Source organism: Rhynchophorus ferrugineus, unplaced genomic scaffold, assembly GCF_030347505.1.
Source record: "Rhynchophorus ferrugineus isolate W39M unplaced genomic scaffold, kcgeb_rfMv2 rfM4, whole genome shotgun sequence".
Taxonomy (NCBI): domain Eukaryota; kingdom Metazoa; phylum Arthropoda; class Insecta; order Coleoptera; family Curculionidae; genus Rhynchophorus; species Rhynchophorus ferrugineus.
In genome coordinates this window covers 15,660,278-15,683,602 of record NW_027472583.1, presented here as the reverse complement: position 1 = coordinate 15,683,602, position 23,325 = coordinate 15,660,278, and the positions used below count along the sequence as shown (strand labels likewise).

At 29.9% G+C, this 23,325-nt stretch overlaps 1 protein-coding gene across 1 annotated transcript in view; it reads left to right on the top strand.

Annotated features, from left to right (window-relative positions):
• Nucleotides 1-1,120: 1,120 nt before the first annotated feature.
• The window catches only part of Dop1R2 (dopamine receptor 2), a 306,990-nt gene continuing 284,785 nt past the window's right edge, over nt 1,121-23,325 (top strand). Inside the window, exons 1-4 of the mRNA XM_076403972.1 lie at nt 1,121-1,140; nt 1,572-1,674; nt 1,806-1,810; nt 1,988-3,136. Coding sequence (XP_076260087.1) covers nt 1,121-1,140; nt 1,572-1,674; nt 1,806-1,810; nt 1,988-3,136 — 1,277 coding nt within the window. The remainder of the gene's footprint in view (nt 1,141-1,571; nt 1,675-1,805; nt 1,811-1,987; nt 3,137-23,325) is intronic.

Here is a 23,325-nt window from a genome sequence, read left to right as displayed (position 1 = left end):
ATATATATATATATATATATATATATATATATATATATATATAGAGATAGATATATATGTATATATATATATATATATATATATATATATAGATACATATATATATATATATATATATATATATATATATATATGTAATGTTTATGTATTAACACAGGTATTTTGCTCTTAAAGGCGCCTCACTGCGCAAGGTCAATTGATTTGATTATTTTAAGTCTGTGCCCTGTTCAGGTGTTTTTCAAGAGTTATAATAGTTTGATGTTGATGAAAGGTCTTGCTATAAGTAATCAGCTCTGTAATATCTGGATGTGCCCGCAATATTTCTCAGGACTTTGTTTTGAAAGATTTGTATTATGCGGAACATCCTCATGATTGAATTCCGTATGTCCATATAGATTTTAATACTCGCTTGTATAACATCAATTTATGTTGTAATGATAATTGTAATTTTTTTCCAATTAGTCAATATTTAACCAACATTTTTACTCCGATTCAAATCGTTCAAACCGAAACCAATAATTGGAACATGATGTAAAGAAATGTCAAAACAATCGAATTTAACAGTTAAATTTAGTTTACTTAAGAAGATGTTCTATACTACATATATATATATATATATATATATATATATATATATGGCATGAAATTTAGATATTTTTTCTAGATATATATATATATATATATATATATATGAAATATAAACAACACAATATTTCTAATGTCAAATTTTTAATTTTAATTTTTTAATTTTAATGTATAAATAAATATATAAGAGAAAATCTAGTGAAAATCCAAAAAATTTAAGGGTTGGTACGATTTCACCTCTCCGATTGATCTAAATTCTACCAACGGCAAGGTAAAATCAAAGTGAAGCAAAATTTTTCTCGTTAAATGACGACTGTAGAAACGAAAAATGTCTGCGTTTTTTTAAATAGTTAAAATTCATATTTTGTTATAGTTAATTTTTTATATATTCTGTTTGTAAATACTATTTGTACACAGCTATTTTCTTCTTAAAATTCTTGAGCTACTTCCATCTATTTCAAAAACGGCTGAATGTATGAAAAATATTTGAAGAAAAATTTGTAGAGAATTTTATTTCCAATAATATCCACAATAAATGGAAATAGCATTAAAGCTGTAGGAAGCGAGATGTTTATAAGAAAAAACGATTATTTAAACTTTGAATATTGATATCTTAAGACGCGAATACGACATTTTATGACTTTTGAGAAAACTTCTAGGATGTCACAATAAAAGGTTTATGGGGACTTACAGTTTATTATCTCTCATTCCAAGATCGATAATTTTTTTTCACCCTATATGACTGGACTATCACTAAAGCAGTCACGTTTCCTAAAATAATATAAAAAATCCTATTAAAGTCATACTCCTAAAGACTTATTCAAGAGGCCTTAAAAATATGAGAAAAAACCGAAGTAGACTTTATCTAGATCAGAATACCTCCATTACGGCTGCCTAAATTTTCATCAATAATAAAGCAAATGAATTATCTATTATCAATGTGTATATATAAAATTACCATATCTAAGAAACCTGTAATTTCGGAGTTGGTATACAGACCAACCGATGCAGATCAAGTTTGAAGTGAAACTAGAGCTGCTTGGTAATAGTACACAGATCAACAGGGAAATTTGCGTTGCTTGCTGGAAAGTTTAAAGGGCAAATTGGCAGATCTATCAAACAAAGAAAATTTACTGGAGATAATCACATAGATCATATAAAATCAGTAATTAGTATTTACATTTATTTTAAGAAAACTTTATTTCTTTTTCCTTATTTAGAGATCGTAAGCTTATTGAATCATATATTTATGCTTCTTTAAATATTATTACTCTTTAACTTATTCTCAATATGAGAAGCTATTTAAGCAATATGTATAATATTCTACAGGAAAAATTATATATTATCGTTCTATTTTGCAGAAATGATCACTGGGCTTCACCAAAACCAACATGAATCCAAGCGACCCCTACTTGGAGGACGACTGGTGCAATTTGACTTGCAATAATGCGTCCACAAATTTCACCGACCTCCTTGACGTGGAAGGATGGGACAAGTGGTCCGACCTCATCCAGGACCGAGCAGTAGTGGTATCCCTCTTGCTCCTGTTCTCGTTATGTACAGTTTTCGGTAACATGTTGGTGATAATGGCGGTTGTTCGCGAACGATATCTGCATACCCCAACTAATTACTTTATTACGTCTTTGGCGGTAGCTGATTGCTTAGTGGGACTGGTTGTGATGCCGTTCAGTGCTCTCTACGAGGTACTGGGACACACGTGGTTTTTCGGGCCGGATTGGTGCGACATCTGGCGGTCGTTGGACGTACTTTTCTCGACCGCATCCATTCTGAACTTGTGCGTGATTAGTCTGGACCGGTATTGGGCCATCACTGATCCTATTGCGTACCCGATGAGGATGACCCGTTTGAGATCAGTGGTTCTGATTGCGGCAGTGTGGGTATGCTCGAGCGCTATTTCTTTTCCTGCTATCGTGTGGTGGAGGGCGGTTCGAACAGAACCCATACCCAAATACAAATGCCCCTTCACCGAACATCTGGGCTACCTGATATTTTCTTCAACCATCTCATTCTATCTGCCGTTATTCGTGATGGTATTTACGTACTACAGGATCTATCGAGCCGCGGTGGCTCAAACTAAGAGCCTGAGACTCGGTACGAAGCAAATTCTCATAGGAACCGGAGAACTCGAACTGACGCTTCGGATTCACCGCGGCGGTACTGGAAAAACCCCCCAGAACGATAACCGGAACTTGTACAGCACCCAGGAAGACGAACCGCTGACCGCTCTGGCCAACAACGGACTGAATAGGATACCTTCCACTCGGCTCGGTGCCCATAACAAGAACTTTTCGCTTAGCAGGAAATTAGCCAAGTTTGCCAAAGAGAAGAAGGCCGCCAAAACGTTGGGAATCGTCATGGGCGTGTTCATAGTGTGCTGGTTGCCGTTTTTCGTGGTGAATTTACTATCCGGATTTTGCTTGCAGTGTATTTGGCACGAGAAGATTGTTCTCGCCGTGGTGACATGGCTGGGATGGATTAACTCGAGCATGAACCCTGTTATTTATGCTTGTTGGAGTCGAGATTTTCGAAGGTGAGTTTTTATTACTAGTTTTATTGTATTTTTCCTAATTTACAGCAAAAATGTTTGTTATGCCTTATTATTTTACTATTTATTTCAAGATCTTTGGAGGTTGTAATAGTAATATTTACTTTAACATAATTATCACTAACATACATATACAAGGGATGGACAAAATATTATGAATAACGTGTAATATTCTTCTTGTTACATGTTGGTAATTCTGCTTCCGTCTAAATGATGCGGCGTGTATTTATTGCACAACTTGCATGCCTCGTACTATGGGTGCAGAAAACATGACACAATATAACACTACGTGCAAAAGTAATAGCAGGAGCCAACATTAACTTGAATAAATCTGTGTTGACAAGAATAGTACAGCGGGAACTCTACCAAGTTAACATTCATAGAAGAGTAGCGATTGTAATATCCATTATAACGGAACCTAAGGTAGTGCTAAGGGCTGAGCGATAAAAGTAGTATAATGATCATAAAACCTGCACACTTGATGATTAGAAGAATATGGTATGCCCGATGGTCATCATTTTCATTCGTTCCTACAAACGGTTGTATGTATAGAGAATCCCAAAACGTGAAGGAGAAGAGATTATGATTTAATATTTAAAAATCTTAATTAATAATTAGTGGTAATAAAGTAATGTGCTTATAATATGGTAATTGAGAGATAATTCAACTCGACCTCTCATTCATATCATTGGCCGGATAGATATCTTCAATGATGAAGTTCTTACTATAACTAGCATATTGCTGTCAATCACTGCACTCATTCCAAGATGTTAATGCGCCTATACCTACAGCCAAAATAGTTCAGTATTGGTTTGAGGAACATCATCAAATATATTGCCTGGCAGCACAATCTCCAAAGCTCATCATGACTGATCCGTTATGGAGAGTTTTAGAACACAGACTGAGGATTAGATTTCTATCTTTGACATCATTGAAGAAATGGGTGGATATTTTGGTACAAGAATGGAATAATATTATATTGGGAATTACAGGGATAGTCTAGGAATCTATTTCCTGAAAGATTACAGCCCTTTCAGAAGTTTTAGAGACATATAGTGTCATATGGTATAAATGTCATATTATTTTGTCCATCCCCTGTTATGAGTTGAGTTATGTTCAATAAATTCACAAACACCACCATTTCTGAAACCTTGTATACTTATTATTTCTAATAATCCTTCAATTTATGGATCCTACCACTATCGTGGTAAATCGGGCGAACAAGCTACTGAATAATATTAACTCTATTTGTTAACAAATTGAGAAGGTGCGTTTTTAACATTATTCTTCTTTCAATACAAGTGTGTTAACCTTACTTAGATTATCTATACTGTATTAAAAATCGCAAAATTTCCATAAAGGGGTTTTTTGATCTGAATATTAAAATATATCGTATTCAATTTTCTGATTTTGAGCGATTATTTTTTGAGCTGTGCGAGCGAATACGTTTTGCTAATGGACGAATGTTTGCTCCTGTAAACAAATGCAAGCGTTCAATTGATCCAAACTTTATGGAATTTTGATGATATGCCAATATGATATTTTAGGTCCTATATTTGTTTTATATTTCTGCTAATTAATAATTGAAATTCAACCCTAAATCACTAAGTTAACAAATTTCTTTTGTAAATTAAAGGAAAAGATTGAAGCTCTAATAGTGACAGAGTTAAATTACACTGAAACAAATTAGTCAGTATACCAAAACTTGCCACTCTCATAAAATAATGTTAACTCTACTTGTTAGCAATCTGAGTAAATGCATTGTTTTGATGGGAACCGGAAATTGTTTTCTTCCGAGAAGAAACAATAATAATATAGGTTCAAAGTTTTACCAATTTGGATATAAGCCATGGACAAAATTCGCCTAATATACCGAATAATAGACGCTAATGCTTTCTTGGGCGATTTTGAAAATTAATTAGAATCAGAATCGAAAAATTCAATCCGTACTAGCTTAGCCTCTTGTTTTGATTCATATTTATTACTATAGAGCCGAAAGATGTAATTTAATATAAACGGAAACCAGTTTCATTTCAATTTTGTTGTTACGTTCTGTACCCATCTAAGGTTTGGGATATACGCTGCGAGAGATTTAACAAATTGAAGAAGACAAGCAGCTTTACACCGAATTACAAAGCCTTGATTGGAGCCAAAGACGGTGACAGTGAGTATTTCGTAGGTTTGAAAAGTTTATCATGAGTTATAATATATTCAAATATGGTCAAACCATTCATTCGTAATAATCCTCTTAACAACTGATGCAATTAAAGCATATATAATAAGCATAATGATACATTGATCAGTGCTAACACTTTTTATAGATACATTATCTTGAAATATTTGGAGAACTTGAGTAAAGTGAAGGAAACCGAAAACATTTTACCAATTATAAATGTGAAAGGATTCTTATAATTCAATTGAATTTGAGTAGTTATAAAAGAATTGTATACTATGGGTGGTTTGTATATTATTATATTACTATATTTACCATATATGAAAATATATTTATATATTTACTATCAACAATTGAATAATCTATTCTACTGTCATTTTGATATTAAATATCGTTGAGGTGATGTTCTGGTATCTAGTTATTTTATGGCCTATAAATCTGTCCATCGATAGGCGATAGTTTTTCCATCATTCAAGTAGTTTACGGTTTCCATCTCGAAAGAACCGTCTATATTTTAGGACAAGGAACCGTACTATTTTTGGTATCTTCATAAGAAATGAATCGCTGCTCAGATAGGTCATGATTTATAGGTCAAGTAATAATCAGGTCGGGAGAATACGGTGGGTGGGGTATTACTTCCCATTTTAATATTTCCAAGTATGTTTTCACTGGTTTTGCAACATGTGGTCGAGCGTTGTAATGCTGAAGAATAATAGTGTTGTGTATCTGCTCGTATTCCGGCTATGTTCACACAATTTTCGGCTCAAACACGTCAATTTTAGTCAATAATTTTAGCAACTTATAGTATACCACACCAAGCTAATACAGAATTCAGCCCACTAGATAATATCCAACCAAATACAGGTCAAATACTAGGCCCCATTATTTTTTTCGCCTTGGATTATCGTAATAAATCAACTTTTCAACCCCAGTAATAATACGATGCAGAAATATTTCCGACTTTGTCGCATTTAACACGTGACCAAAAGCCTTTCAATGTGTCTTGGCATCGGTTCATACAGCACAAAGTGTGTTCTTTAAGAAATTGAATATAGATTCTTGTGTTATTTCCAACAATACTGCGTATTCTTTCTGCATTTTACAAGAACCATAATAGCAAAATTTTCTTTTTAACTTCAATGTCAAAAAAGGCTGTTGAAGGTCATACAGTATTGTGTGAAGCATGGCTGCCATCGTGCTAAATCTATTTGGACCCTCAAGTCAGTCTTCAAGACATCGTCTTCAAATTTTCTTGGCTCTCCAGAAAGTTTTTTCTCCTCGGTGTCAAAATCACCACTTTTAAAACGTCAAAACTAGTATTGGCAGATCCAAATAGATTTAGCACGATGGCAGCCATGCTTCACACAATACTGTATGACCTTCAACAGCCTTTTTTGACATTGAAGTAAAAAGAAAATTTTGCTGCAAATGCGATATACTTGGTAGAAATTCAATGCACTAAAATAGGGTGTCAATGAGGCTACAATATGAAGTTGGTTACAACTGTACCCAATCCGATTTAATACAGTAACACTATCGGTTTTAAATCATTATAGATCAATAAAATTCAATATTTGTTTTATTTTTTTATCACTGCTTAAAATGTCGCATTTCCAGATATAATTTCCTTTAATGTTTTACTGAACAATGTAGACAATAAAACCAACAAACATCAAGAGTTACGGCTGTTATCTCGTAATTTGCGAAAGTTTTGCGGACAATGGAGGCCGTATTACCAAAATATCCAGATTAAACAATGCGGAAATTGAATAAAGCAAAGTTTAGCGGACAAATACTGTATCGATTGGAAAACAGTTCATGCATTCTGTTCGGTTAATTAACGTTACTTGGCTTACGCCAACGCTTCCTGGCTAAACCTTTCAGTTATCCTCTGGTAGATGCATGCTATACTCGACAATTTATCCAGGCCCTTTTCCGCATTGAATACGCGTGGGTACCATTCCCCGTCCACTTAACAGCACCCTAGACCTTTAGCTTCTTCCCCATCGACGCTTCTCCTCCGCCAATGTAACGCATTGTCTGATGTGGGCTGATTTCAGCTTGTCTAGTTAATTCCGGTGATTGGTCCGAAACAAAACCGGATCTAATACGGACAGATGTTAAGGTTTTATTCTATAATTACATTTAGCTTTTCACACAAAAAAAATATAAGAAAAAATAGGTCCAAAAATACGGAAAAGGATTATAAAATCACGTTTTTTGTCACTTGTTTTATTTTTTACATTTTATTAACTTATTTACTAAAAATATGTTATGGTTTCAAGTTATTTGCATAAGATATAATCTTAAATATCTATCGTCTTATTTATTAATCGCCTTAGTGAGAATTTTGCCTCCCTTTTTGTGAAAAACTGCAGCAGCGAGAGGCTTGAATTTTGGTACGGTTTAAAACGCACAGAGGAAAAATGTTTTGCCCCACAAATAAGTAAATTCCAATAAAACCAAATACGCTCAATTCTAGCAACCAGGAATAGCAGCCAGATCGGTGACATAATGTATAAAAAAAATATTTTAGACTCTGTTGTCATTGGACCTCACCGCCAGCTCCGGTTCTAAAACAGTAGATTTTTCGCCGATTCTGTTATACGTAAATCAACAGGATACGTTATGCCATTCCATTTTCTTAAAAATACCATATTACACATCATTAATTTTTATAAATAAATATGCACAAATTTGATGAATAATTGGTTTAATGTTGAAACTATATATGAGGGAAATAAACATAGTAATTTCTTTGAAATAACAGATCTTATTTAACAAATTATTGAATAAAAGGAAATAATAAAAATAATTTCTATATACCTTTAAATTTTTATAAAAACAGCAAAGAACCATATAAACAAATATTATTATAACAAAAACCAAAATCGTTTATATCAAACCCAGCCAATATAGCTAAGACGAAATGAAAAAGCCACCACTATATACGAAAGCAGTGAAAGCTCCAAAATGTCTCCAGATATGATCAACTATGATCGCTACTATTCTTAATACAAACACAAACCCCATGAATTGATTACATCGAGCTTTTGATTAACGTATTGTCATTTACTAGCCTAAAATGAATGGATTATTGTCCTTTTGAGCTGAAAGAAATCTCAGTCAATACATCATCATTTTTACAAAACTACAATTTATTTACTTATAATTTTATATAATAATGCACTGCATTTTCCTTGTCATTGGATCATTAGGGTATAGTTGATAGTTTTATATTTTGTTTATTTGATCTAGATCTACTTTTGTTGGCAAATATAATTATTTCATAGTATCGCTGTACACTGTCCTTAAATCTTAGCAAAATGCTGTCTAATTTCTTCTCAGAATTTCACGTTCTTCGACTACCACTCTCAACAAATTCTAGCTACATTTTACCTATAAAATAAAATTTAAATTATTACTAAAATATGTTATGTTTAAAATAAATATCTAATTATTACCAGTTACTATAATTTTTGCTACTATTCTTGATGGATGAACCTCATTAATGACTTGACGACTTCTAACACAACAAGAATCATTTTCTTCTGTGTTATCTCTTGTTATCATTAAATTTTGGCATATGTTGATACATATTCAATGTCGTTGAAAATGATGTGTTATAAATTTGGCAGCTAACATTCCCACTATAAATAAAATGGATGCTCTTTGGATTCTATAACTTTTAAGAATATAACTTTACATTCTGCACTTACCCTCCTTACCTAATTTCGACCTCAGTAATAATAAAAGGTATCCGAACTAAAACTTATTATATATTGATCCATCAACAATTTATAGTAAGTTTATAAACTTTTATTTGTCGAATGATAATGAATATATTATGTAATCATAAATAAAAAAAAAGAAAATAACACTCCATATTTCTATATATAGTATCTATAACAAATCCGAATATTTGACAGAATAGAATCAATATATAATACAACATAAATATCAGTTATAGCCAGTATTTAAACATATTTTCTTGTTCATGTTTTGTAGGAAAGTGGATAAAAGAGTTCGAAATAAGTACAAAATAACTATTGTAGTACTAAAATACTTTTATGTTGTATTTTTAGGTCCCAAGTCTTTCCATTGATATCCGAAACATCTGGCTTCTCATTAAAATTTACGGTCAAAGAACCGTAAATAATTAATCTCAATATTACAATTAAATTTAGTGAAGAAATAACTCAACTTTTGACACTTTCGATTGTTTTATTCAGACGACAAAAAACAATTCTATATTGAGTATTGTTAGTATTTTCATGTAATTCTGAATGTAAGTTGAGCAAAAGAATTAATTTTTAGAATGCGTAAATAATTTGAAAGTATTTGTATTAATTCATTTTATATTCAAATTTGTTCTTTAAGTAAGTCAAAAAAACAATCTTAATACATGGAAGCATCTAATAAATGGTATATCACACGATATATACACATTAATATATATTGATAATAAATATAAATAAATATAAAAATTGGTGCAGTGATATTGAACTATTTTTGAAGACCTTTCAATGCAATATCAATAAACTTATTAAAACAATTCTTAAATTTCTGGATTATCTCACTCTACTGTGACTTTTAATGTCTCTTCACTGTATCAAAAAATCGCAAGATTTCAATAAAAGGACTTTTTGATGTGGTCATTAAAACATCTCGTTATTAATTTTTTGATTTTGAGCGATTATTTTTAGAGCTCTGCGAGCAAATAAGTTAGTGGACGTATTTTATTCCTGTACAGAAATATCTGCATTCAATTAATCCAAATTTTAAATCCTATATTGTTTTATATTTTTGTTTAGTATAGATCGAAATGCAACCCTATATCATTGAGTTAATATACTTATTTTTTTAAATTAAGGGAGAAGATTGAAATTCTTGTAACTAACAGAGTTAAATTACATTGAAACAAATTACTTAGTATATCAACACTTATCACTGTCCTAAAATAACCTCAAAAATGTATAATCCCTTAACTGAATTTAAATATTTAATTCCTAAAAAGTCAACTTATGAGTGAAAAGAGTCTCACCACTGTAAAATGAATCCCCACAAATTAAAACAATTCTTATTCTCCATTGTCTGTGATAATTTTGTTTGACCAATGACTACAGAGTTTAAGAATATATCCAAATTGATTTGTCTCATATATAGATACAACAAGCTTCTTGCAGAATGTTCTACTTATCAGTATAAACAGGTGTTAAAAAAATAAAAGAATATTTTAAGCATTTTTATTAACTCAATGTAAAAATATCAATATATCTAGGGACTTCTGGCGGTTATATATTGAACTATCAGCACAATTTCTGCAACACTTTTCAATGAAACGTTTCATGGAACATTACACTGTGCAACTTACATTGACACTATCCAAATAAGAAGATAAGATAAGAAATCCTTCAAGAAAATGATTAATATTTCATATATGAATTTTATATATGTGACTATAAGTAGTTGCTTTAATTTATAACTATTAGTATAAATTATTTTTAGTATTTCGTAAACCTGTATAAACACCCGACTTGAGATAATAACCTAAAATATTTTTGAATATTATTTTATACTGTCTGGATGATATTGTAATCCGAAAATTCAGTCTTTCCCGTTTTAACAAATATAGCTGTAATCCTCCTTAGACATAATCGTTACGAGGAAAATTACGACTAAGCAACATTTTATCCCCTTTTCTTCTTAATCTTTTTACGTCAGCTACTGCTTAAAACCGGAGTTTAGTTCGTTCATTTAATTGGCATTTTAATTATGAAAAGTATAACGATTTGGTTTTTATACCTTATTAATATAACAAACTTTTTGTTACCGAATGCCTCTTTTGTCAGATGGTTGTATATATTATGATTATTTTTACACTTTAACATTTTATTGATTGATTTATCGACATTTTTTATTGATTTAAATCAATTCTACATCATTTTCTACAATCTGTATTGCGACGTGGCAATATTTTCGAAGGAACGATTTTCTTCTTCAGCATCGCAAAAACGTGTGCCAACTAAGCCATGCCGCACTAATCTGAACAAATAATAATTAGTTGGTGTTATGTCTGGTAAGTACGCTGAGTGTTCCACAACAAGGGGTGTGCAACTCCAATGGTAAGTAGTGGGACAATGTTTCGCTTAGTCCAATCATTGGTGGCGCTGACAATGTGAATAGTATTTAAATGAAAATCAAATTTAATTTTCAAAAATTTATTTAAAATTATTATTATTAATTTATTAAAATAAAATCCTATACAAATATACATAAATGTAAATAATATAAATATATACAAACAAAAAGCAAAAAAAAACAAGTAAAAAACTATTATGAACTCTATTCTAGGCAAACTGAAAATATTATTCTATAACGCCTTCTCATATTTGTTTAGTGACATAAATTTTATTGAATCTTTTAGAATTCTAACTTCCCTTGATATATTGAAGGTAAACTTTAAATCCTTCCCTATTAGCATTGCATTAACTTCAATTAAACCAAAAATACAATCACACCTCATAATAACTTTTAAAATATTGTCTTGAAATTCAATATGGATTGGACAGTTGAAACACTAATAATGTATGTGTTTTTTAAAAATATTTAGATTTTAGAATATTTGATCTGTGGAACTACGTAATATAGAATGTAGACAAATATTGCATGTTGTCTTTTTTTTCAGAAGTTTTGTTAAATAGCCTGAAATAAGACTAACATACAAAATTAGACTCTTGTTTTTCTCAAAGAAAAGTTCTCTAGAACTGAAAATATAGACTCAACTGGTGATTTAACAACCTCTAGTGGTAGTAAAGCTCCCGCTAAAAGAGAATATAAGTTATCTAACATGTTCAATCTTGAACATGTTCTTCTTCACAAATTGGTCCGGGAGAATGATGTGAAAAAATTGAAGTGATGATGAGCCCTTTTAAAGATTTCTCGAATATACTAGGTGAATGATGATATTTCTACCTCCATGACCTCTAATAGATTCAACAAAATTTTTTAAGCAATTTTGGTTAATATTTGTTAAACAAATGTAGTTATTTGTAAATTTAGACAAAATAGATTTCTTTAATGTAATAAATTCTCTAAAAGTGGCAATTAAATTTTTAATTGATGGCACCGTAACAAATACTTTCTTAACAAGGCTATCAAATTTGACACTATTTAAATATACAATAGCTCTACTATAAAATTATTGAACACTGATTGTTCAAAAAAGTTAAAGTATTACAATATTTTACAATTAAAAATAGTATTTATTACTACTAATTATCCAGTTATCTTAATTATTACCTTCTTGCAATACTTCTTTATATGGAGACATCACATTGACAGCATACTAACAACTTGGTAGATTAATTGAATTTTATTACTACTAACATTTTCATAAATAGGTTTTGATTTTCTGTAAACAAACAATGTATAAACAGACATGTAGTAGATATATAATTTTACATATACCTGATAAAACAATGTTGAATATGCATTTATTCTAATACCTGTTCTTGAACGAAGGGTAATTATAAATTCTTCACTAAAATGTCCGTGACAGACACGATGACGTTAACATTTTTGCATTGTGGTTTATCCGCGTAACTTATTACTATTTACTTGATCAACCCATTTTTGGAAAGGCGCGAGATAATTCTTTGGGAAACTTAATTCTTACTACGTTTAAAAACGCTTCTAGAAGTCTACCTCATAGGTAGCTAGAAACTATATTGACACTGTATAGTATTACGTAATTGTAGTTTACTTCCTTGGATGATATATGAATTAAATGTACTACAATGTTAAAACAAATTATTATTATTACAAATTACAATAATTATTATTATTAAATTATAAAAATATTATTTGATAACATCACTTTTGTTTCATAATTTTATTTAGATTGTAATTTTGTTATATGTGAAATTCAAAATGGATTAAAACTCGAAGTCCATGCGATAAAATTTATATGTTTTGGCATCATAGATTTAGATGACGTGAGTTCACTACTTGCACGGCACTGCTATTGAACGGGATATATATATATATATATATATATATATATATATTCATATGACATACATATTGGCAGTTCCACGCTTTATTGTTATATATATTATTGTTCATTGTTGTAAAATAATATTTATGTATTGAATTACTTAAATTGATAAAAATCTGTCCAAATATATGTATCTGTTTTTCTATGTATAGTGTTAGTAAGTTTTTATACTTAATGCATGACCGGCAATTATTATCTTTGCCTTTTATTCTCTCCTAGGTCGCAATTTTTTGCAATCTATAAATCTATTTGTCTTTTCAGCAGTAATAATGGCCATCGTTATCTTTTATCTCTTAAATAGTATAGAGAACAATTTAAATTGAATTTGGGATAATTGAATTATTTTTAATTGTTGGAACTTTTAATTACCATCAAGTATAAATATTTAGTTCTTAACGCACATCTTGAAGTTTTATTAGAAATTAGTCTGGATATTGTAAGATATCTTCGTGAAAGCCATTTTAAAATAATATATCTAGCTGAATCAGTTATAATTATACTTCCATTATACATTATTCTATTTTAGTCTAGGACCATCATGACTTCTGCACAGATTTCACGTGTTTTTGTTGAAATGTAAAAAGGGACAACAAATGTATGACCGCAGTAAAGCTGAATATTAGTGTATTTTTGATTGGCTATTTTATTTCGAGGATTTCTGATCGCTAGTCATTAATTTTAGTAGAAATCAATCACTTCAGTAAAATTTTAGTAGAACAAAATAACTTTAGAAAGAAACTATATTTGTAGTATTAGTTATTGAGTGGTAATTTAACATTTTCAGCTATAATTTAACATTTTCGCAGATAATATATTTTAATTAAACCAATTCCATTAGTTGGTGATATATTGTTGGTGTTGTTCCATTTTTTGCTTGAAAGATATACTAAATTATATGCTCTAAGTATACAACTCATACTATATCATTTTAGAAAATATCAACATTTATGCATTAGACTTTAATATTGGCTACACATAAGTGCACAACATTAATAATGTAGAACAAATAACGATGGCATGATGATTCTAAACTTCGAGCTATTATTATATAAAACAATAGTTCTCCCGGCCGAACTATTAATTTACTGGATGTACTATCGCTCTAGAGATCGTTGGCTTGGCCCAAAGTGAAAAGTTTACAGTGACTAATGTTATGCTTTTGATTTTGAATATATGATAAAATATCATACTATTAATGATAATGGTTATAAATTCAACTAAAATATTTTAAAAGTATTTAAAAATAAGTTTTACTTCATTAAAATGATAAATAATGTAATATATAATAAATAAAAATATTTTTAACAAACAAATTGAACCAACTTAACTCACTAAAAAAAAAGTAATCAAACTTAGATTTTTAACACAAAAATAAACCTTTTAAAATAAAATATGAACGTAATAATCGTTGTAATAAATAAATATAAATAAGCAAAAACCTTATTTAGCCTATCTATTGCACCTATTTTATATTTTAATATATCTACATATATATATATATATATATATATATATATATAATATATATATATGTATATATATATATATATATATATATATATATATATATATATATATATATATATATATATATATGTATATATATATATATATATATATATATATATATATATATATACATATATATATATATATATATATATATATATATATATATATATATATGAAATATATATGATATAAAATATTTTTAATAATAAAAATCAGCCGACATAAAAAACTTCAAAAAACTCTCAAAAAAGTAAAAAATAATCAAAATTAGATTTAACAAAAGAAAAAAATGTTTTAAAATAAAATATGTACGTAAGGTTTTTGTAAATTTGTATTTAGTTATCAAAGAAAACTATGTATGTATTTTATTTTTTGCGTTAAAAATCTAAGTTTGATTATTTTTTTACGTTTCAGTGAGTTCCTTATTTATATTTTGAAATGGGTTCAAATATTTTCTTCTTCTCTTTTTTTAGTGTTAGATATTTACTCAATAAATTACGCGGTTAATTTATTAAGTATTACAATGGGTAGTCCAAGCAAAAGTACAGCCCTTATGAGTAAAAATTTGAAACAACTAAAGAAACAATGATTGAAAATAAGGAACGCTTTGATTTGACAAATTTTCTAACCAAACCAGAAGAGTCGTTGCCTCCGTCTGGAATCGAATTCGCGATCTCGCGTGTGTGTTGAACGCTTTACGTACTACCGTCGCCTGCAGAATATTTACGGCTTCCCATCTGATATGCTTAGAGCTTAAAAAGCGAACTGAACGACTTTGGTAAGCAAATCCTTACTAAAAACTCATCAGAATCTCCTGAAGGGTATATCAGCCCGTTCCCTGCTTTCTTCACCAGCTTACCTAAATAACTTCTAATAACTTACCTAAGTATACAATTAGTTGTCAGTACGTCCCCATAATATTTACAGAAATATCATCTAACTCCTGACCATCGAGGAGTTGTGTCTTATGTCGCATAGGTTCAGAAATTACACTATACAAAAATATCTGATTATGTTAGCTAAGAAAATATTAGAAAACTTTGTACGTGCCTTTGAAATTTGAGTGTTTCAATCGATTGCTCCCTATTCTATTATCAGATCCCGGCTTGGTTCCAACGGAGTCACTTCGAAAGTGCACTCTTCCGAACAAAAAAAGATTTTTTAAAATTGGTCCGTAATTGAGGGAGAAATCGGTTAACATAACAGACTAATGGAAATGTCCCCGGCCTGACACATAGATGGTGCTATTAAAATTAAATCCATATGTTTTAGTTAGCCCTAACACTTAAAAGATGCGTGTATAAATTTGACAGCTATCTTATCATAACTTTGTGAATTTACATAGCGTTATTGAACCGTTTTAAGGACGAAATCGCCGAAAAACTGGCGCATTTGAAGAAGAAGAAAGTGCTGCTTCACCAAGACAATGCACCGTGTCACAAGTCAGTGAAAACGAAGGCAAAGATCCATCCATCCACCGTATCATCCAGATCAGGCCCCCAACGACTATTTCCTGTTCTCAGATCTCAAAAGAATGCTCGGTGGAAAGAAATTTTCATCGAATGAAGAGATGACCGAAACTGTGGCCTATTTTGAAGCAAAGGACAAATACGACTACAAAGATGGTATCGAAAAGTTGGAGGGTCGCTATAATCAATGAACCGTCCTTGAAGGGAATAGTGCTGAATAAAAAAACTAATTTTGCCACAAATATATGTTTTACGGTGGTAGGCCGGGGATTTTTCAATTGAACTGTTACATAGAAATATACAATCGGACATAGGACCTCCTTTTTTAGTCGGTTAAAAAAGAGTAAGAATCTAAACTTTTTAATATACATGACATTAAAGCTTTTTTTTTTGTAAAAATTAATACTTTGTTAAATCGATATAAAAACATCATCATAGTTCAAAATGTATTATACAAGTATGTTTATAAACAAACAATTTATTAACAAAATATTCAAGGAATATTTTTGTATCCTGCTCTAGTACGGTATATGTAGGATCATAAATTATGATAGGTAACAGGTAAAACTAGTATTCGCATAGGGCCACTTTGTTTCGCGGTAATCTAATCAATTCCCTAAAGTTTGTAGGCTACACGATTCGAATAAAACAAAAAAAAAACAACGAACATTAATTCAAAATCTTTCATGTGCCAAGCATATCAATGCGTCTCCGAAAGAACAATAAAGGAATAAAGCAACTCTGTCGCTCAGTTTGCTGCTTTTCTGTTGTACCGTCCATCGTTAGTGTGCGGGTGCATTAAGGCAACACAATTAGGTCAACGCAATTTTTTTCTCTCCGTTTGAAGAGATATTGTTCCTTCTGGTATGGTTACGGAACACGTAAATCCACTTATGGCTTTTTACTTTTATTTCACGTTTAAGCATTTGTAATTTATGTTTTGTGAGAAGACCGATAGAATAGGCACATACGAATTTATAACCATGAAAAACAATTTCAATAATTAAAACTATAACGTCATTACAGGTATTAAAATAATCGTAAAATTTTCATTTTATAGAGTTGATAATTATTAATTGAAATAAACACATAAGTCAGTCAAGAAACCAAATTACATACGAAAACGCTAGTTTTCCCATATTTTCAGACAATTTATGGATTCCACCTCGAAAGAACAATGTATGTTCGAGTGGGTGTAACATGGCAATTGAGTGTGATAACACCTCCCACTTTAATGTTGCCAAATTCAGCACTTATTCAGCTTGTTGTTGAGGGTTATCATGCTTAAGAATAACATCGTTGTATCTTTGCTTGTATTCAGGCCGTATTTTGCTAAGTACTCGGCTCAAACGCATCAGCTCTAGTCGATAGCGAAATTAGTATTTTCATCGACCAATGTCTATTTGGATTTCTATAATTTTCTTTGTCTTTTGTGTCAAAATCACTACTTTTAAAACGTCGAATGTACATGTTGAAATGGATGGAGCCGCATATTTATTCAAATAGTAGTAAAAGTACAGCTTCCTGTAATTGCAATTATTTTGTACAAACTTCGACGAAATGACACATACTCAAAAGTGAGGTTTCAACATGAAGTTGATTACAAATGTAGCTAATACGATTTAGTATACAGTAACACATATTATTAACATTATATACATATTATTGCGAAACTATTCCTATAGAAGAATAATATTAAGTTTTTTAGTCATTTTTTAATCAGTTTGAAAGCAATTTTCTATTTTATTCAGCTTTTCGAAACTTTGGGCTAGCGAAGTCATGCTACATTGATTAGATTATGTCATAATTAGAAGGCCCTATGTTTGGTGAAAACGTTGAGTTCGACAGAACTTCCCGTTCAAGCTGCAACAGTGTATCTTTCATATTAACAACTTGTAACATATTATGCTTTGCTAACATATATATAGCAGAATTTTATGGTCTTCAAAATTCTGCTTTTGTATCTAGCATTTCTGCGCTTCAGATTAGGTTTCGGCCACTAGGCAGTTATTTGTCATGATCATGACAAAAGTGTATGATGGGTTTCGCCAACATCTTTCCTAAAATCAAAAAATAAAACTAATGATTTTCGAAAATTAAATTTTGAGTGTTCCTTGATTAGCGTCTGTATACACTGAATCACTCAATAATAATTAATAGAAATTTATCGTCTTATGTAGAGAAATTTTAAAACCATCGAATTTTAGTTTAGATTGTTAAGTGATTACACTGGTGCTTTAGATATTCATATCTATATATCGCAGATCAAAATACACGCAAGCACCTAATAAATACTTGAAATTCAGTAAATATAGATAAATATTATTATTGCAACAAAGCGGTAAATATAGTTCCCTTTAAGAAAAGTATTTTAGTAAAATCTTGGATATCTTTTAAAACACCACACAAATTTAAAATCGTTTACACTTTCCTGTTATACCTCGTAAGACCATAATTCGCCAATTGTGTCACCCACAATCAACAGAATGCCAACGACACACACACAGTGTGAACTAAAAAAGGAGCATATTAAATGACATAAAGCAAGTGCTTTTTATGTCAAAGCGTCTTCGTTCTGGATTGATATTCCAGTCTCGTAGAAGTCCCTGAAATAGTGTCGGCTGTCCTTTTTTTTTCTCTCTGTTTTGTGAGCTGGATACGTTGGGCAAATTGATTAAATTCCACGAGAATGGAATCGCACGGTACGATTTTCCTCTTTTTATGTTGGGCCATGATTAATTTAAAACCCCATAAAATCAATATAAAACAGTCCATAAAATGAAAGCGTTAATGTTGTGAATTATGTCGTGTCTGTGAAAAAAGTGAACTGCCTTCAAAAAATAGATCTCAGGAATCCAGGAACTCAATAAAAATTTAAAAAATATTTAAACTTAGATTTTTAACGCAAAAAAAAACATTATAAAATAAAATATGTACATAATAATCGTTGCAATAATTAAATTAAAATAAACAAAAACCTTATTTAACCTATCTACTACACTTATTTTATATTCTAATATATACATACAATTTAGCTTAACACATGCCTAAATCTAATTATCTATTTTCAATATTATTTTAACTACTACAAACTTTGAAGTTTGAGGTTTTTGTTTATTTTTATTTAGTTATTACAACGATTATTATGTACATATTTTATTTTATATAAGTTATATTATATAAGTTAATTAATTAATTTTTAAGTCGGTTTTCTTTTTTCTGTTAAAAATATTTAATTTTTCTTTTTTTAGTGTTAGATATTTACTCATTATTATATTATTATATTATTATTATATCACAATTGGTAGCACAAGTAAAGGTGCAGTCCGTATGAGGAATAATATGTATAAAGAAACGATGATTGAAAGCAAGGAGCGCTTCAGGCACCTGGCTATCTAGCCTAGGTGATTTAACAAATGTTCTAACTAAACAATAACAAATAGTTACTGTCCTCGCCGGGAATCGATCCTGCGACTTCCGTTTGGGAGCCAAACGCTTTAACCATTACACCATAGAACCAGTTGTTAACAATATTTCTAGGAAGTCTTATATGTAATAGTTAGTGCTTAAAAAGCAGACTGAGTGGCTCTGGCACTGAGCGACTTCCGATTTTTCGTCATATTAGCTCAGCAATAACATTATACAGAAATATTTGATTATTTTAGAAAAAAAGTGTTTCCTTCGATTTCTGCCCTTCCCCCATGTGATCCAGATTTACTTCCACGGCCACTTCGGAAGTGCACTCTTTCGAACAAAAAAATAATTGACGGGGAAATCGGCGAACATATATTAAAGAAATATATATACAGCCGAACATAGAACCTCCTACTTTTCGAAGTCGGTTAAATAAGAGTCGCGCGTTATTTTACCAACAACTCGTAGTAGTAAAAATGTCGGCTAAGAAAGGTCAAATATTGGCTTCTTTTAATTTTGATTACTATATTGAAATTTTTGGCTTTTATAACTACTAGTGATCGCCCTGTGGTCGAAATTCGACTACATTTTAATAAGTTAATCATGTTTCTCCTATATATGAGTAAAGAGAATTTTAGAAGATTATATTATATTTAAATTATATTATATTGCATTATTTTATTATATTTACAAGATATCAATTTTACTGAAACTTGCTTTCAACAATTTTTCGATATTATATCGGAAATATATTTGATATATCATGTTAATTAAAGTAGCAGGCAAATGGCGTTTAATTATATTTAATTTCCATTAAGTTTCAACAAACAACAAATGTTCGTAACTTTTGTTACACCCACGAACATTATAACAAAAATATTTTTAGTAATATTATTTTCAGAACTGTAACGAGTTGAGAGCCTTTTGATTTTTATTTACTTGTTATAAACATAAATATGGAATAATAAATGAGACGAAATACTTGTTTGTGTATTAAAACATCAAAGATCAAAATTAGGCACTTTATTCTCTACAATATAGAGATTATATTAATGTATTTAAAACTATTAAATAAACCACCAATATTACAAAACTTTGGTCTGTAAAGTAAATAATTAAAATACGTAATAAAAACTTCAAAAAGTAAATTGCCATATAGCTACATATTTGTTGCATCAATCGTTAAACACCTTAATTTTTATCAGTGGTTTAACATTTTTACCAATTTACTGTTAATAATTCATAATTGCTTCTATTTGTCCCATATTTTCATTGTTTCATTTATATATTCACTTATAAATACACCAGGCTTATTTGATAAAAATATAAATTCTTTACCTAAGTTTTTAAATAAAATTGTATCGTTCTTTACTTCTTATTTTCACTATTTAATGTTTAAACAATAGTTGCTCTATTTTAGGTAATATTCTGGGATCTCACGCTTCTGGGTAGCTCATCTTTAATTTGTCTTCTATGGATTTTGTTTGATTTCTACTTATTTGTCTTATATCCCATATGGGGACTACCAATGACCAACAAATGATAATCTAAAATTCTACAAGATATTCTATAATTACTAATATTATTAAAACATTAATTTTAACTTGTAATGCCCATATTAAAACATTTATTGACACCACTATTTGCTTACTATTCGTTGGCAAACAGATTTACTAATGAAACCTGAAAGTGATTAGAAGTTAATAACAATAAAATCCACAGAAAGATCTTAATAAATTTTACAACTACCTCTAATACAATGATATACTCTGTCTCCAGATGTATATCAGTTATTGCCAGCTAGTTAGCAAGAACAATTTTTCCCAGCTGTTCTGGGTTAAACCAAACATTAAATTGATTGAAATTCTTAAAATTGAAAATGGGTTGATTAATGTTCATAATTTGAAACTAACAAAGCTTCTTCAAATAGTCTAAATACCTTGTAAGCATAAGGCAGACTCTTCTTGTTAATCTCAAATTTTGTTAATCTTATTTATTGTCCCTACAAATAATGTAAAAGTCATAAATCATAACTATCTAAGGTGTTAAGTAGTTCCATCAATAGAAGAATAACCATAATTAATACAAAATCTTAAACACCGTTGCTTAAAATTAAATAAAATATTTTCAGATGCAAAACATAATAATTTAAAATTACTCTGCCAGCATTTTCGGTACAGTGTTGCCAGATTTTCCGCCATAATGTAACATTACACGGACGCGGTCGATTCACATATAACAGAAAAGGCGAATAATCTACTGTATTAAAGATGCAGTAGTTGACGATTTTGTGATCAGGCCATCTTTCATGATATTTCTTTACAGAGCCTTTAATTTTTCCGCTGGCCATTGGCAAGTTTTGTGAATGTCCATATTGCTAATGAACTATGGGGCGTAATATTAGATTATTTACATAAAATAATTTTATTTAAATTATATTTTCCCCATGTAAAGGCAATTAAAGATTAAGTGCAATTTAACATTTCTATACATAAAGCACTTTAAATTTTTGCGTGATTTTGCGTCAGGATATATTTGAGTTTAATATCTTCAACAACAGAAAATTGGCTCTGTAATGTTAGGTTTTTTATAATGGTTATAAGTTGCAAGTTCTACCAAAACTATTGTCCGTTTAACTGCGATTAGTTTGAGCTAGTAGCTCAGTATCTTACTAAAAATTGATTTAAAAGCTTTTAATAAGCACTGTGCTAATACGGCGTTATTAATATCATATTTTATCATAACATAAAATTATTAATATTCAATTAGTATTTTTAATATTATATTTTTTAATATTTAATATTTATACTCATGTCAAAGCATTGTTATAAAGCTAATTTTCACCGTTATTTAGCCTAAATTATACTAAGAATTATATCAAATCATATTTCGAAATATCCTCAACCTTTCCATCAAGGAAATGAAATGCTTACGAACTTAATATTGAATTAAAAAAAATATCCTATGTATACACAGTCTCATAATATTTTACACATAATTATCGCAAGTAACATCAATTCTTTTAAATAAAACCATTAAAGGCTCCATTTAATCAAGAAATACTTACGTGTCTGGTTTTGTTATAAAACATTCTCCTTTTTCTTGTTATGTTCTATTAGAGCGTCGGGGAATTGATTAAACTTCCAAGATTCGGTAATAATTTCACTTTTCCTTAATCGATAACTTTTCATCAATCATAACGGTGATTTGTGGAAAAGGTGGCGTCAAATATAGATAATGTAGTTAACCTTAATAAAGGCAAACTAAACGAAATTAAAATTGATTTTACCTTGAAATAATATTTTTTATTAAATTTATGTTATATTAATAATGTATAGTATAAAAGTAAGGATTCCCTTTATCTCAGCACTATATTTAAGATAGTATTATAAAGATTATACTTAAATTGCTATTATTCTTGGTAAATAGTCAATGTTTATAGCGCAATGACTAAGTTGTAGTTATTGATTGTAGATATATTTATGCAATTTTTGAGAATTTTTTATAGAAAATATGTTCAAAGTTATTATACATATTCTTTGGTGTG